At 37.9% G+C, this 14091-nt stretch overlaps 1 protein-coding gene across 2 annotated transcripts in view; it reads left to right on the top strand.

The window, feature by feature from the left end:
- Positions 1-14091, top strand: part of LOC145995251 (uncharacterized) — a 47710-nt gene that overhangs the window by 15855 nt on the left and 17764 nt on the right. For both annotated transcript variants that reach the window (XM_083131821.1, XM_083131820.1), the window contains exon 2: positions 8394-8662. In XM_083131821.1, the coding sequence (XP_082987947.1) occupies positions 8394-8662 (269 nt within the window). The remainder of the gene's footprint in view (positions 1-8393; positions 8663-14091) is intronic.

The following is a 14091-nucleotide window of genomic DNA, read 5'->3' as shown; positions in this document are numbered from 1 at the left end:
GAGTATCGAACATGGGACCTCCTTATTACTAGTCGTCACACCGATTGTAGCGTTATAGTTTGTTATTGTTCGTGTGGAGAGATGAAAATAAAAATATGACACCCACAGATATTCTGACAGTCGAAATAATTTTGAGTGTATAGCGTGTTTTATTTTCTTCATCGTGTTGCAGCTAGAGGTTGCTACTTACAATAATCAATACTAAAAACGCGTCGTGAAATAAAACTGAAGATGAATCGTTCAATATTCTTTAGAAGAAGGGTCACTGGAATTAACTGCAAAAATTGTGAGTTACATAAAAATATGGTTTCGTCATTGATATGCTTGTTTGTGTAATTTTGGCGTTGAACTCCACTTTATGCACAGCAAGGATAATCGGAACTGGACCTACAGTTTAAAATGGGATCCGAGCCACATCTTCCTCTATCAGCAATAGAAATTGGGACATTATCGATGTTCCCTTCTGTAAAGATAGAATCACTACAAGATCCTTTTTAATTATTATTTTCTATGTATGTTTAATATTATTTAGTGACAGCTATACTTCTTTTTTACGCAATTCACAATGTAACCTGCTATCGAGCTGGCCTACGTGACGGTGAAAGTCAGCTTGCAGAAAGCGGTTAGTTTTAAAAATCTTGTATTTTCAACCTGAGGGGGGTTGAAAGAAGTTTCGTTTAATGTTTTTTTTTTTCGAATCGCCTATACTTATAAGGGATCCGATTGAGTAACGGCGGTTGGCATTCTTACATTTTTGGGCAATGGGGAAGACCTTTGGAAGGTTCTTTCGGTGCCGGTAAAGTGGCTGAGCTAGTCAAATGGCTAGCGGTCACGGATCAACCATTTGCTTATATCGAAATACATAGATGAGTCCACGCAATTTTTCTAGATTCGTTTGGTGACAAGCCAACGCTTAGTTTTCGGTGGACATTTGTATTATTCTTAGAGAAACGTCGTATCCGAGGGAATTAAGGGACGCGTTTAATTACAAGAATATGTATATCCGTTGGTGACTAGCCAAGCACTTTGTTCCGCGGAAATATTAGTTTAAATTTGTAGATTCAACACTGTCAAGGTGTCCGGTTTTTATTTAATCAGGGATTAAAGGGACTGTGACAGGGTGGAAATAGAATCACGGCAGTTTTGTTTTGTATAATTTCAAGAAGAGCACATTATTAGTTGTGTATTTTCAATTCAAGTTTAGTCTCTTCTTGCGTGGCAATTTGATTAGAAACCAGAAAGGGAGGGAATTAGAGATACATGTCATGTATGCTATTGCCAAGCTAGATACATTTTTTAACTAGTACTGCTGGTCTAGGCCAGCGTACGAACCTCTCTCTTAAATATATATTACAGTGTTTCAGTTAAAGAGGATCATGCCATTTTTTATGTGGGAGTTATTTCTGATGTAATTCTTTTGTACATATTTAATCAATGAAATGAATATTTTTTTATATATATTTTTAAACTGAACGTCTGAGCTATTATTCAAGATAAAAAGAACTGAGTTTTCCCTAATATCTAGAATATGGTAGTTATTCTATGTCTTTAATTCGATTGAACCGTTTTTGTTAGTTTTCATATGTTTTTGCACCTTATTTTGCCTGAGGAAGTAACGAACATAAGTAACAGGTCGAGCCAAGACAGGTTTCTCCCTCCAGAATAGAAGTAGAGCAAAACACTTCTCCTCATGTAAACGTATACATAAACATAATAATAATATTCCTTGGCGCGACAGCCCTGTAAAGGCCTTGGCCTTTCTCCCGAATGCCAGTCTCCCTTCCACAATCCTATCTAGAGGTGTGGAGTTCTTCAACTGGTAATGGGGTGACGTGGGGTCAGCACGTCGAACCCTCAGACACACCTACTATATGTAGGTAGATATATAGACACAAGTGGATGTCTGGGTGCACGTTCGATCACAATCACATACAAAGCTATCTTGTAACTAAAATAACCGATGAAAATGGAAATCGTGTTTGTCTGCTTGTAAATGCGCTTGAAATCTTTATTCTCTTTGAGCATTTGATAATTTAAAGGAAATCAAGCTCTAAAATTATGGCGTTATAATTAAGGTATTTCAACTCATACGGGATTTTCGTTTATTACTGTAAAAAAAGGCGAGAAGAGAATAAAATATGTTCATGAACTAAGATTGTAAATGTAAACTCTCTGTATAATGACATCAGTATCCGAAATTTACCCTGTGTTCAAAACTATTCATGTAATATGACATCGTGGGATCCCATTTCGAATTTGCAAATTTTTTTGTTATACGAGGGTCACTATTTATATTTTGAGCCTTGGCAAAACTGATTGAAGTTAGGCGCGATTTGACGTTTGCACGGAATCGTCTGGCATTATTGACCATAACGTACTTCAAATGTTTTGTCAATAGCTTGATTTGTGTTGTTTATGTTGCCTTGGAGATTGCGCGACAACAATAAAATGGAATTAACTCGTGAACATTTTTTACGATTTTCGACGTGGATTATCAAGACAAGAGTGCATCGATCAACTCACTTCCACATTTGGCGATGAAGCCCCATCCATTGCCACTGTGAAACGCTGGTATAACGAATTTAATCGTGGCCGCCATTCGCTCACCGACGAGATTCGCGAAGGTCGTCCAAAATCAGTTGTTGTTCAAGAAAACATTGATGCTGTGCAAAACCTAATACTGCAAGATCGTCATGTGACATACTGTGAGATTGAGGCAACCATAGGCATTAGTTCCACCAGCATATATAAAATATTACATGATCATTTAGCTGTGAGAAAGGTATGTTCTCGTTGGATCCCACACAATTTGACAAAAACTCAAAAAGACGCTCGCGTCAATTGGTGCAAACAAATGCTCAATAAATACAATCGTGGTGCTTCAAAAGACGTATATAAGATTGTAACAGGTGACGAATCATGGATATATGCATATGAGCCGGAACGTAAACAGCAGTCGACTGTATGGGTGTTTCAAGATGAACCCAATCCAACAAAAGTTGTTCGCGCTCGAAGCACATCGAAACAAATGGTCGCCTGCTTTTTAGGGAAAACTGGTCATGTGGCAACTGTGCCTTTAGAGGAACGTAGAACGGTCAACTCTGAATGGTACACAACAATTTGTTTGCCAGAGGTCTTCGGTCAAATACGGGAAACAAACAAACGCCGTCGGATCATTCTTCATCAAGACAATGCCAGCTGTCACACATCTCGTCTAACAACCGACTTTATGAACAGTCAAAAAATCGAATTGATGGATTTGGCACCCAATGACTTCTTCTTGTTCCCGAATGTCAAGAGTAAATTGCGTGGACAACGATTTTCGTCGGCGGAAGACGCCGTTGATGCGTTCAAAAACCATATTATGGAGGTGTCTCAAGAAGATTGGAAAAACTGCTTTGACAAATGGTTCAAACGAATGCAAAAGTGTATTGACCATAAAGGAGAATACTTCGAAAAACAATAAAGCAGTTTTCAATGCCAAATTCCTGTTTTTTCATTGTTAGGCTCAAAATATAAATAGTGACCCTTGTAAACAACTAGCGGGAGCTTGTTGTTGAGTGGCACAGTGATATGCATGTTGTGTCAACTACATTACTTTAACTCTATTTTAAATAGTGAAAGCGGAAATCCATTACCTATCTGCTGCAAACGTTTGGCCACGCAATCGGAGAAACGTAATTTAATATTATATATATATATATATATATATATATATATATATATATATATATATATATATATATATATATAAAAACTGATCCTACCAGGGTTCGAACTTACGAACGGAGATTATCTGTTCCTTTCACAAAAGTGAAGAACTAGGACACATGCGCTCTATATGGAGACCACGTTGCTCGCAGTTCAGTACCTGCTTTGCGAGGCTGGTTGATGGACATGCGTCACGTGGTTTGTGTTTATCGGCGGTTCTACGGCCTTGGCGGAACAAAACAACTCGCAATGATCTGAGAAGAATGGGTTTTTGGCAGAGAAAAAGAACATTTATGCGTTATATTTGACAGGGCTTTCTTCGGATTTCGTCTCCAACTATTTAAATCTTTGAAAATACATTAATACACATTGGTTTTCACCAGCATATTTCATTTCTCACGCATCATTTTCAGGAATTACAACAGCACTATTTTCGCCTCGCTTATTCTAATTGCGTTTTCTTTCTTTATTTAGTGTTGCTTTTCTTCAATTTTCGGCAACTCGCAACGATGAAGAGACTCAAAAAGAACACCCATGTTTAGGCCAAATTCGAACTTGGGGCTCTCGCATTCTAACTCATTGTGATAACCACTTCTTCACGAACGTTCAAAAATGCGTTTTTTAAAATATATTTTTAACGAATTTTTCGCATTTACATTACTTTCAGTGTAGACGTGGACAGTCAACTTAATTAATATTTACGCTGCAATCTTTCCGTTAGCCCTTTTCTTTGAGTCTGAGAGACACAAAATTCCCTGCATGTGGTTAAAATGTTTGATAGTAAGCAACACTGCTTATTTCCGAACAATTACTTCGGCTGTACTGCCAGACCCGAAGGTGGACTTCAACTGAAACGAGTGTGCCACTTTTTGTGAACAGAAGTGTACATAATATACTCTCCTCAAGGGTCGATAGTGACCTTTTCATGAGAGTTATTTCTTGCAACGTTCCCAAATATAGAACTAGACAAAATTCCTTTCTTTCAGTAAATAGAAAGAATAGTGGTGAAGTAATAAAACACTAATAGATAATCTAATTGATGATATGCATTGTGTAAATTGGACATCTCGCCATTGATGTGGTGAGAATTATTTAGTTTAGAGTTGTAGTAGAAGATCTTGTCGAAAACAATAACTTGAAATTTAATATTACTCTCAATATATAATTCTACTTCTTACATATTTATCTCTGTACTTTTGTATTTCTTTACTTGGCTTTGTTCTATATTAGGTTGCATACTGTGCTGAGCACTTGAAACAAACTGTTATTATTAATACTAATTATTATTATATCCTTGGGGAGATATTTGTACTTGATCCACCAGATAAATGAATATCCAGTAAACTTATTTTTAAAATTATGTTTTGATATTTCATACAGTAAGCGGACTGAAATACATAGTTATTCTCTCTTGTTATTAGCTTTTACGCACCTCGTTCAAGAGAAAGTTTTAAAATGTAGGAAGACATTTTATATAGTGTTTATGTTGTATGACTAGTACATAAATATTGTTTTTTGGAATTTTTAATATTGTGAAACCATTTATATTTTTGGATAAATGGTAGAATATGAAAACATAAACTGGACCCTGTATTTTACACTCATTTTTCTTCGCTTTAACGCATTTTTTACTTCGTTATTCTCTTCGAAAACTGATAAATTAAACATTATATAGATTATTAACATTAAAAGTAACTAACTTTCTGGTTTTTTGTCACTTGAAATGAAGGCTGCCAATTTCCAGTGGATGGATTTGCTTACCAGAAATAAACGGTAATACGCAATCATGTACTGCACACTAGAATCCTCTGATTGCCTGCTTGCAGCCGTGCAGGCAGGGCTTTCTGCTAGCCACGTAAACTTAGCGTGGGCTGTGAAAGCGACAACAAAAAGTTATTAGTTAATAGTTACAGTGTAAATACACAAGTATCGTGTAACTTCCAGTGCAAAAACGTGTGTTCCATTTCTTTCAGATGCGTTATATCCTAAGAGTGGAAGCATTTATTATAATTCAGTCAGTCAGTGAGGGTTTTTTTTCCATTAAAATAACAAAAAAATACTGCCAACAGTCAATGGCTGAACACGTGAACAGGTTTGTTCATTGCCAACACATAGCTTCTGACTGGCAAGAAATTATAGTTACAAGAATGCCTTTCTGGAATTACAATTATTTTCGTCACAGTATTTTGTTCACAAATTTTAAAATCACAGTACGTTTAGAACACCCGGGTTTATACGTAATTTTCTTCCACAAAAATGTACGCGGAGTTTATAATTTTCTGCAGTAAACGACAGTTTTCTTCAGCTAATATTGTTGAACTGTCTTACTGGCGGTACGGGGATATAGCAGCAGAGACATTCGCTTTAATTTCTTACCAATATTTATTATGACGCCCAGACCATGCTGGTTCGAACGTGGACACGAAGTAGACCCCTCTCACTTACCTAATGCCTTCTCTCTCTTCTCTCCTGGTAACTCCTCACTTCCAGAACGCCACTCACTCTCTCTCTCTCTCTCTCTCTCTCTCTCTCTCTCTCTCTCTCTGATACCACCACCTCCCAACACTCCCCAAACATTACTCCTCGATCAGCCACGACTCCCTCCCGATCAATGTCTCTCACTTTTCATTACTCAGCAATGACATTGCCCGATCGGAAATCGCACGTGCATTCATTCCTATTTCAAGGTCTCCTTCTCTGACTACAATATTTTGCAAAATTATGTTCTTATTCTACAAACAAACTGAAATTACCGTATGGAAAATAAGTTGTTTTTTTAAAATAAAGTGAGGAAAATGAAAAGATAAATACCGTACCTTTATCTCATTATTATTTTTCATACAGGTTAAATTGCGATAAATATAAGTTTAAAATTTATTTTTGAAAATTTAGTCAGCAAGCGATTTCAGAATCAATATTTTTCGCATGACTGGAAAACACGCACTCGGCAGACCTCTTTCATGTCTCTTGCACGAGGGTAGCAGGGAGAATAATAGAAGAATGATTAATGATCTGTACAGATTAAAATAATTGAAGAAAGAGCAATAGTAGAAGATAAATTATGCTATGAAATTATCATTCTGCACTGCAACTGCTGCACACGTTGTCTCTCCGTAGGTTAGATGTAAACTGAATGCTCGAAGAGCAGACGACGAACCAGCTCCACATGCATGACTTATCAACATGGCGCCGGCGGATTGTGTTTTAAGCGCAACGCTAGATTCGCAAATTTGGAAGTCTCACTTTGGACTTAAATTGAACGCGGGGAAAGCCAGAACTTGCAGGGGTTATTTTTCCATGGTGTAGTTTTTAAAATATTTTTTTCAGTAAAATTCAGTGGAAATGTCCATTGTTGAAATAATATTCAGCACTTTCAAATAGATAATCAAAAGAGCTTTAATTTAATGTTGTGATTTGGTTGTAACATGGTGGAGATTCAAGCATTTAAGCGACGCGATTTTAGCCCATAAAGATTTGAACCATGGTTACTGTACTTACAGCTAACCTAGTTATGTTAGGTTTTTACCTTGCAAACAATAGGCCACAGCTAAAAATTGGTGGAGAGTTACAGCTCTTGTCTGGTCTTACGGCGTGCGGTCTACATGCTGGAAAGAGAAGTGGGGGGCAGGGAAGCGAATAATCCAGCGCGATGAGAAACACAGCAGCCTATAGAACGAGGTGACGTCGACGTCGTAACTCTCGGCGCCACCGCTGTTGTCTGGTTGGTCTGCGGTGTATTCCCCACTCCCAACTTCCCTTACCAGCATGAGGGCCGCCCGCCGTATATACATAGTATGGATGTTTGTGAATAACATACTGAAAGTCCCAACAATGTCATGTCTACGTCAACCAGGCATGGTTCATTCAAAATGCCGGTCACCAACCAACGCCTGCCCTGTTATGGAGATATTGTCTTGTCATTACACGTAGAAACGTGAAGGTAATGGTAACAGAGACAGAGAGAGAGAGAGAGAGAGAGAGAGAGAGAGAGAGAGAGACATCAGGTAATATATCTGAATAAAGTATACTCTGTCCCGGGAGTCTCTGACCAATGAACACGTGCGAGGGAAAGGGTCGTGGAGGGCGTGATTGACTGCAGTTACCAGCCTTCTCAGCAGCATGTACTGATTCGCTCCGCCTACTCTCTTCCCCCTTACTACACGTCCTTGCTCCAAATATTCCCAGAATATAGTATAATTGCCATATTCTTTCAGTTTGCATTACAATACATTTTCGCCTTTTCAAATTAGATGTCTGTACTTCCGTAATATAAATTGTGAAAAATGTTGTTATATGTATAGACCATATCAAATACAAGGATATAATAATGATCAAAGCTTTATCCTAGTAAATATCAGTTTTTTTAAAATAAATTGTCTTTCATATTATGCAAGTTACGCAATAAAATATCCACATAAAATAAAAAATCACAATTCAGTCAATTGTATACCAAATTATCATAATTGTTTAGATAAAATGAGTTATATCTTAATATTCATAAACAAATAACATAGCAGAATTTTGCAATATTTGTAGAAAATCGAATCGGTTAAATGATCAGCAATATCACAAAGAAACCGACGTGTCTGACACTGAAGGATATAGATAGACTACCATTTTTTTAGTATATTGTAAGCAGGTATCAACCTTTCTTCATGTACATAGTACCTAATTATTTGCAGCCATATTGGGAAACATGTGGAGAAGATGAGAGGCTACAAGGCTTCGAAATGGACGACTACAGGGTGTTCCTTGACAATTATCAGCCTGAAGGAAAGAACATCAACATCATGCTGTGTAAAGTTGGCATTTTTTCACCGCATACTGGGGTTGGTAAGGTACAATGGTTTCTTGTGCGAGATCTGTGGGATACTCATTGCGAAATTCAAGCGATGGCGCAAATTGGAATCTTAGAGAAAGAAATATGCGGGGATGGAAAAGTAGGCAAAGGGTGAGTTGGACAATAATCTTGTTTTCTGTAATTAGGCGTTTATGTTTTGGTTGTATTCTACATTGTATTACCTTTTATATATGGCCCATATATTTTATTATGATCAAATGGTTTTAGAGCTTCCTTGTCGGATTGTGGCAAGGATTAAGTTCCATTAGTAATGATTTCAGAAGGTTGTTATATAGCTTTGGCTTAAAATTCTTTAGAATGAGATCGCTCTAAAATTTTCAGTTTTTCATAGTACGAGAGGTTTACATTCTATAATTAACATTGTGTAGCTCCTATACACAATAAACCATAAGCTGCTTTACTCTAGGAATGTTTCCACTTCTTCATTGACTACCATTGCATCTATTAGGCATGTGAGATTATATTGATATTAACAAGTTTTAGTTGCCAAAAACACGTTTAGAATGAACTAGATTACAGGAACAGCTTGTTTTTGTACTTCAAAACTGAAGTCAAAGTTATCTTGAAGTCCACTTAATGCTCAGATAGGATATTCGGGGCTGGTCTTACAGTTTAATTGATTGGTTTATTTTACTTCGTGTTTGTGCCACTTTTGGCTAATTTGCAAAGATGGAGATGAGTGATGATATGATGAATTTGATGAATGGACACTCACAAGCATTCACGCCCAGACCGGGATTCTAACCCGGGACTTCATGACGTCGTAGCGCGATGCGCTAACCACTCCTACATGGAGACCGGTGGCTTACAGTTTAAAGTGAATTACTGTGCAAAGTACCTCCGCCGGAAATCGAACCCAAAAACCCTTGATTACAAGGCGATAATGTCACCACTGTGCCATCCAGATGATCCCCTGAAAAGGTGGCACAGTGTCTTTTTTCCTTAAATTTCTTTATATCCCCGTTGAACGTTTCATTGTAAAGAATAACGATAAATTGAACGTACGAGAGGGCACGGCTTGGGAAATGAAGTTCGAGACGAGACTTTGTGCAATAGTACGTAATACGTATTGATAAGCCAAGGTAGCGTAACAAAGCGTAAGTCTGTACATTTTCTAGAAGATTCAAAGCTACAATCTGACCAAGACTCGTTCAGTTATTCTACCAGCCAGCTGCTCTTCTTAGCTATGTCAAATATGTAGAATCAAGTGTAAAGAGACATCCTGAAGTTCTGATGTAACAAACGGCTCACAGGTAAACAGGTTGTAATTCTGCTAAGATACAGGAAGTCGAATCTTGACGAATCGGCGTGGAGAAAGTCTCTCCACTGGTAAAGGAATAGAGGAGAGTGTGGAAGGATGACTCTTTGGTTTGGCTTGGAATAGGGAACAGCGCTCTTCGGTTTGGTCTTCGAAGAAAGTCAGTCTTCCTGACTTAGCTTGAGAAGTAAGCCTTCAGTACAGGCTTACACTTTGTTATATAACTTCATCTTGGACTTCATCATCAGACTTCACGTTAGACAGGTAATTAGCCTACCCTTACCATGTATGATTCAGGTTGGAAGGTTTTAAAATCCAAGTGTTAATTGTTTGCCATTTCTAGTTGTTGGTTAGTGTATCTGATTACTTTAGTACCTCTAGCTCCTTACCATCGAGCTCACAATGAGCAGCTAGTTGCTCTACCATCAAGGATGAATGATTGAGTGAGCTACATTCCCATTAAGATCTAAGGGTATGACACGGTAGTAGCACGCACTAGTCAGCCATTTCCGAGAAGTAGTTCGAAGTTTCCATTTCCAAGTGTGCGTTATAAGGCGAATATCTGATCCGGCTGTCAAGTGGTCCGCAGGCCAAGGCAGCGTATCAATTTCACTTGCCGAAGGTCCTGGGATCTATTAGGCTACCCACACTTTATTAACTCGAGCAACTGTTTATTACATTTAACTTATTGAATAAAATTGTATTTTAATGTTTTTGGAAAAATACTCCTTTTCTAATGTTGCTTTTAATTTTCCCACCATTTGCATGTTAAATTATGCACGCGTTATTCTCGCCAAATTTTAGGTATGGGAAACCAGGGCAAGAGTGAACACCTTGTTTTGGAAGAGAATTATAAGTTAAGCACGTAGAGTAAAGAAATGAGAATGGTAGGACATGAAAAGTACATCGGCTGTTACATCACATCTTCTTTTCTTGCTCTTTCTACAAGCATATCTTTATATGGTGATGCTGTAAGAACAGTTAAGTTTTTCTCTCGTGCTGTGTTAGACTTCTGTAAGAGAGGAACTGAAGAAATAGCTATAATCTCTAGAGGATAAGCAAGAGTGCACGTTCCTTCTTGCCCAGACATTGCCGTCCTTGACAATTATAACTGTCAGCTTCCGGTTGTGAACGTGTTCTTTTCAATACCATGTCAAAGTTATACTTAGGAATGAAGCCATTTGAACGAAAATTTACAACCTTCAACTTGTATATTCTACCCTATCAGATGTAACATATATCTGCAAAGAAATTGCTCATGTGGCAGTTTTCAACGATACGACTCTTTCCTAAAGTGATTCCAGGACAAAGAATGCAAGGAGTATAGAAAGATTGGACTTGGAAATTCTATCTTTGGCTTTACTTTTGAAAGAATTGGAGGGTCACATAAACCGGTGAACCAATCGGCTTTGTCCAGTTACCGAGGAGAGAGGGGAATTCTCGTGGTATTCTTCAACGCCAAATTTTTCGTTTCGATTTGTTTTCGAAACGGGTGATACCCAGAACAAGGCCAAGCACGGAGAAGCCTAATTTTGTAATGGTTGCCGCCGAGTAGCTAGCGAATGGGTTTCCGATTTCCTGTCTCTCCCTGAAATGCTAGCAGGACAGGAAGAGGTTTAATGGAAATTGAAGGTTCCAAAAGAAGGATGCCGATTGAAGGACATTCTGGAATAAAACCAAATCAGAGAAACCGGAACCAGTCTCGCAAGAAAGAATGTGGAATACAGACTGATGAAATTCCAGAAGACTGTTCTTTAAACCCTAGAGCACATTCATGGGAAATTCCTTCCGCCATTAAAGCACGTTCTTGGGAAATTCCTTCTACCAGTCGAGCGAATTTAAACCAAAGGTCGTTGTAGAAGGAGCTCTCCCTTCTACAACGCTACACTATTTTGATATTGGTGAGAGCGAAGGCATATTTATTACTAATGAAAATTAGAAGTTTTGTATCTGGATCTAAATTCTTGTCCAAATTCAGAAGAAGAGAAGTTATTTACCGTCTTCGAAGTAACAAAAAATTGTAACAAATAACCAGATATTCTAATAGAAGTTTTGGGATTGAAAATAAGATGCACTTTGGATACAGGAAGTGAATGCACCGTCATGAATTATAACGTTTGGGTAAAGCTCCGAGAGAGATGACCAGGCTTGAAACTGCAACGATGTCCAGGAATAAGGTTAAAGGATTTTGTTGGACATGAGAGGTCCCTTATATTAGGATGCCAAACCATTCCTTTTGAAATTGCAGGACACATTTTCGAAGATCAAGTTTACGTAGTGGAGAGAGGCAGATTTGTTATTTGGATATCCCTTCTTCAAAAGGTACAAAGCCAATTTGGATGCAGGTGCCAAGAAATCATATTTAACGGTGAAGGGACAAGTTGTTGAAGAAACTTTGATTCTAGATAGCCAAGAAGATAGTTTTGAAGCAATTAATGGTAAGACTTCGTGTGTAAAACTATTGATGACTGAAACGGAATCTCATTTAGAAAATTGGTCCGCCAGCGAAGAAGATATAAAGGAGAAAGCCGTTGTTCCAGAATTGTTGAATAAAAAAGAGAAGGAGAAGCTATTTCAAATATTGACTAAATATCGCCCTATATTCTCTGACAAACCAGGGCTTGCAAAAAACTATACCTGCGAAATTTTGTTAAGCACCGACCAACCAGTAATTTCGTTGCCTTATCCTAGTCCAATGTCAAAACGGGAAAGATTGGAAGAGTAGCTAAATAAATGGAAGGATTGGGGAGTACTTCGAAATTGTAGTTCTCCTTACATGAATCCAATGCTAGTGGTGGCAAAGCCAGACGGTTCGGTTAGTCCCTGCATTGACTTCAGGAAATTAAATAAACCCATTATAGTTCCTAAAAGTACAGTACCACGACTTCAAGAAGCTCTACAAAAGTGTCAAGGTAAAAGATACTTCTCGTGCTTTGATCTTGCTTCAGGCTATCTTCAGGTTCTTATTAAACCAGAACACCAGAAGTTCACTGCATTCTCCTACAAAGGCCGAGCGTGGTGTTTCACCAGGATGCCATTCGGATTATCCAATGCCGTAGTAATCTTCATGCACACGATGCATAGCTTTTCGAGCCATGGACAGAAGATTTTCTCACTGTCTACATAGATGACCTTCTCATTTTTGACGAAACTCTAGAAGAACATTTTCAGCACATCAAGTTCTTGTTTGAAAAGTTGCAGAGTGAAGGATTCATTATAAATTTAAAAAAATGTGAATTCGTTAAACCAGAGAAAAAATACTTAGGCCATCTCGTATCAGGAAAGTGCATCGGAATAGATCCCAGGAAAGATGAGGCCATTTTGAAATTTCCACGTCCGAGAACGAGAAAACACCTGCGGCAATTTCTCGGTTTAATTAACTGGCGACGTAGGTTTGTAAGGGACCTAGCTTTGAAAACGGCAGTTTTAAAAGAACAAATGGGAGTGGAACAACCTAAGAGAAAAGGCATTCCAATCACTGAAGCGTGAATTAGTAAACTTCCTGCTTTAGCTCAACCCAACTTCAAAAATAATTCCAGCTGATGTGTGATGCTTCAAACATTGGGTTAGGATCAGTATTGTTCCAAGGGCAGACAAAGGAGAATGGCAATTTAGAAAATATTAGTATAATTCAATATGCCAGCAGAAAGTTAAAACCGGCCAAAAAGAATTACACAACTCAAGAGTTGGAATGCTTAAGCATTATTTTTTGAATCGAACATTTTAAGGTATTCCTCTATGGTACGAAGTTTAAAATCTATTCCGATTATAAAAACCTTTTGTGGCTAGAAAACAGTAAAAACTGGAATGCTTGATTAACGCGATGGGCTTTAAAACTGCAACAGTACAACTATGAAATAATCTACATCCAAGGGCAGAATAATGGAATAGCAGATGTTCTTAGCCGTTATTCTGTGCCTGAAGATCAAGCTACCGAAGAAGAACACAAGAACACAAAACGTATAACGTATGGAGTCTTATAAGACCCTTGGGAGAGCAAGAACTGGACAAACGGAAAGAAGAACAAAAGGAAGATCCATTTTGTGAACTAAAGCTAGAGGAGGTCAGGAATATTGGCGGAAGCTCATCAAAATACATCTACTGTTCTTCCAGGGAAAAAGGGGACAGAAGTTTAAGAGACTAGTTGAACCTACAAAACTAAAGGTAGAGATACTACGGTCCGAACACGACAACACTGGTCATTTCGGTTTCAACAAAACATATCAAAAAATAAAATCTAGGTTTTTTTTGGAAAACATGA

The sequence above is a fragment of the Lepisma saccharinum genome, chromosome 11 (assembly GCF_977018435.1).
Source record: "Lepisma saccharinum chromosome 11, izLepSacc3.1, whole genome shotgun sequence".
Lineage (NCBI taxonomy): Eukaryota > Metazoa > Arthropoda > Insecta > Zygentoma > Lepismatidae > Lepisma > Lepisma saccharinum.
The sequence above is the reverse complement of the archived record's forward strand: the minus strand, read 5'-3'. Positions and strand labels throughout refer to the sequence as shown.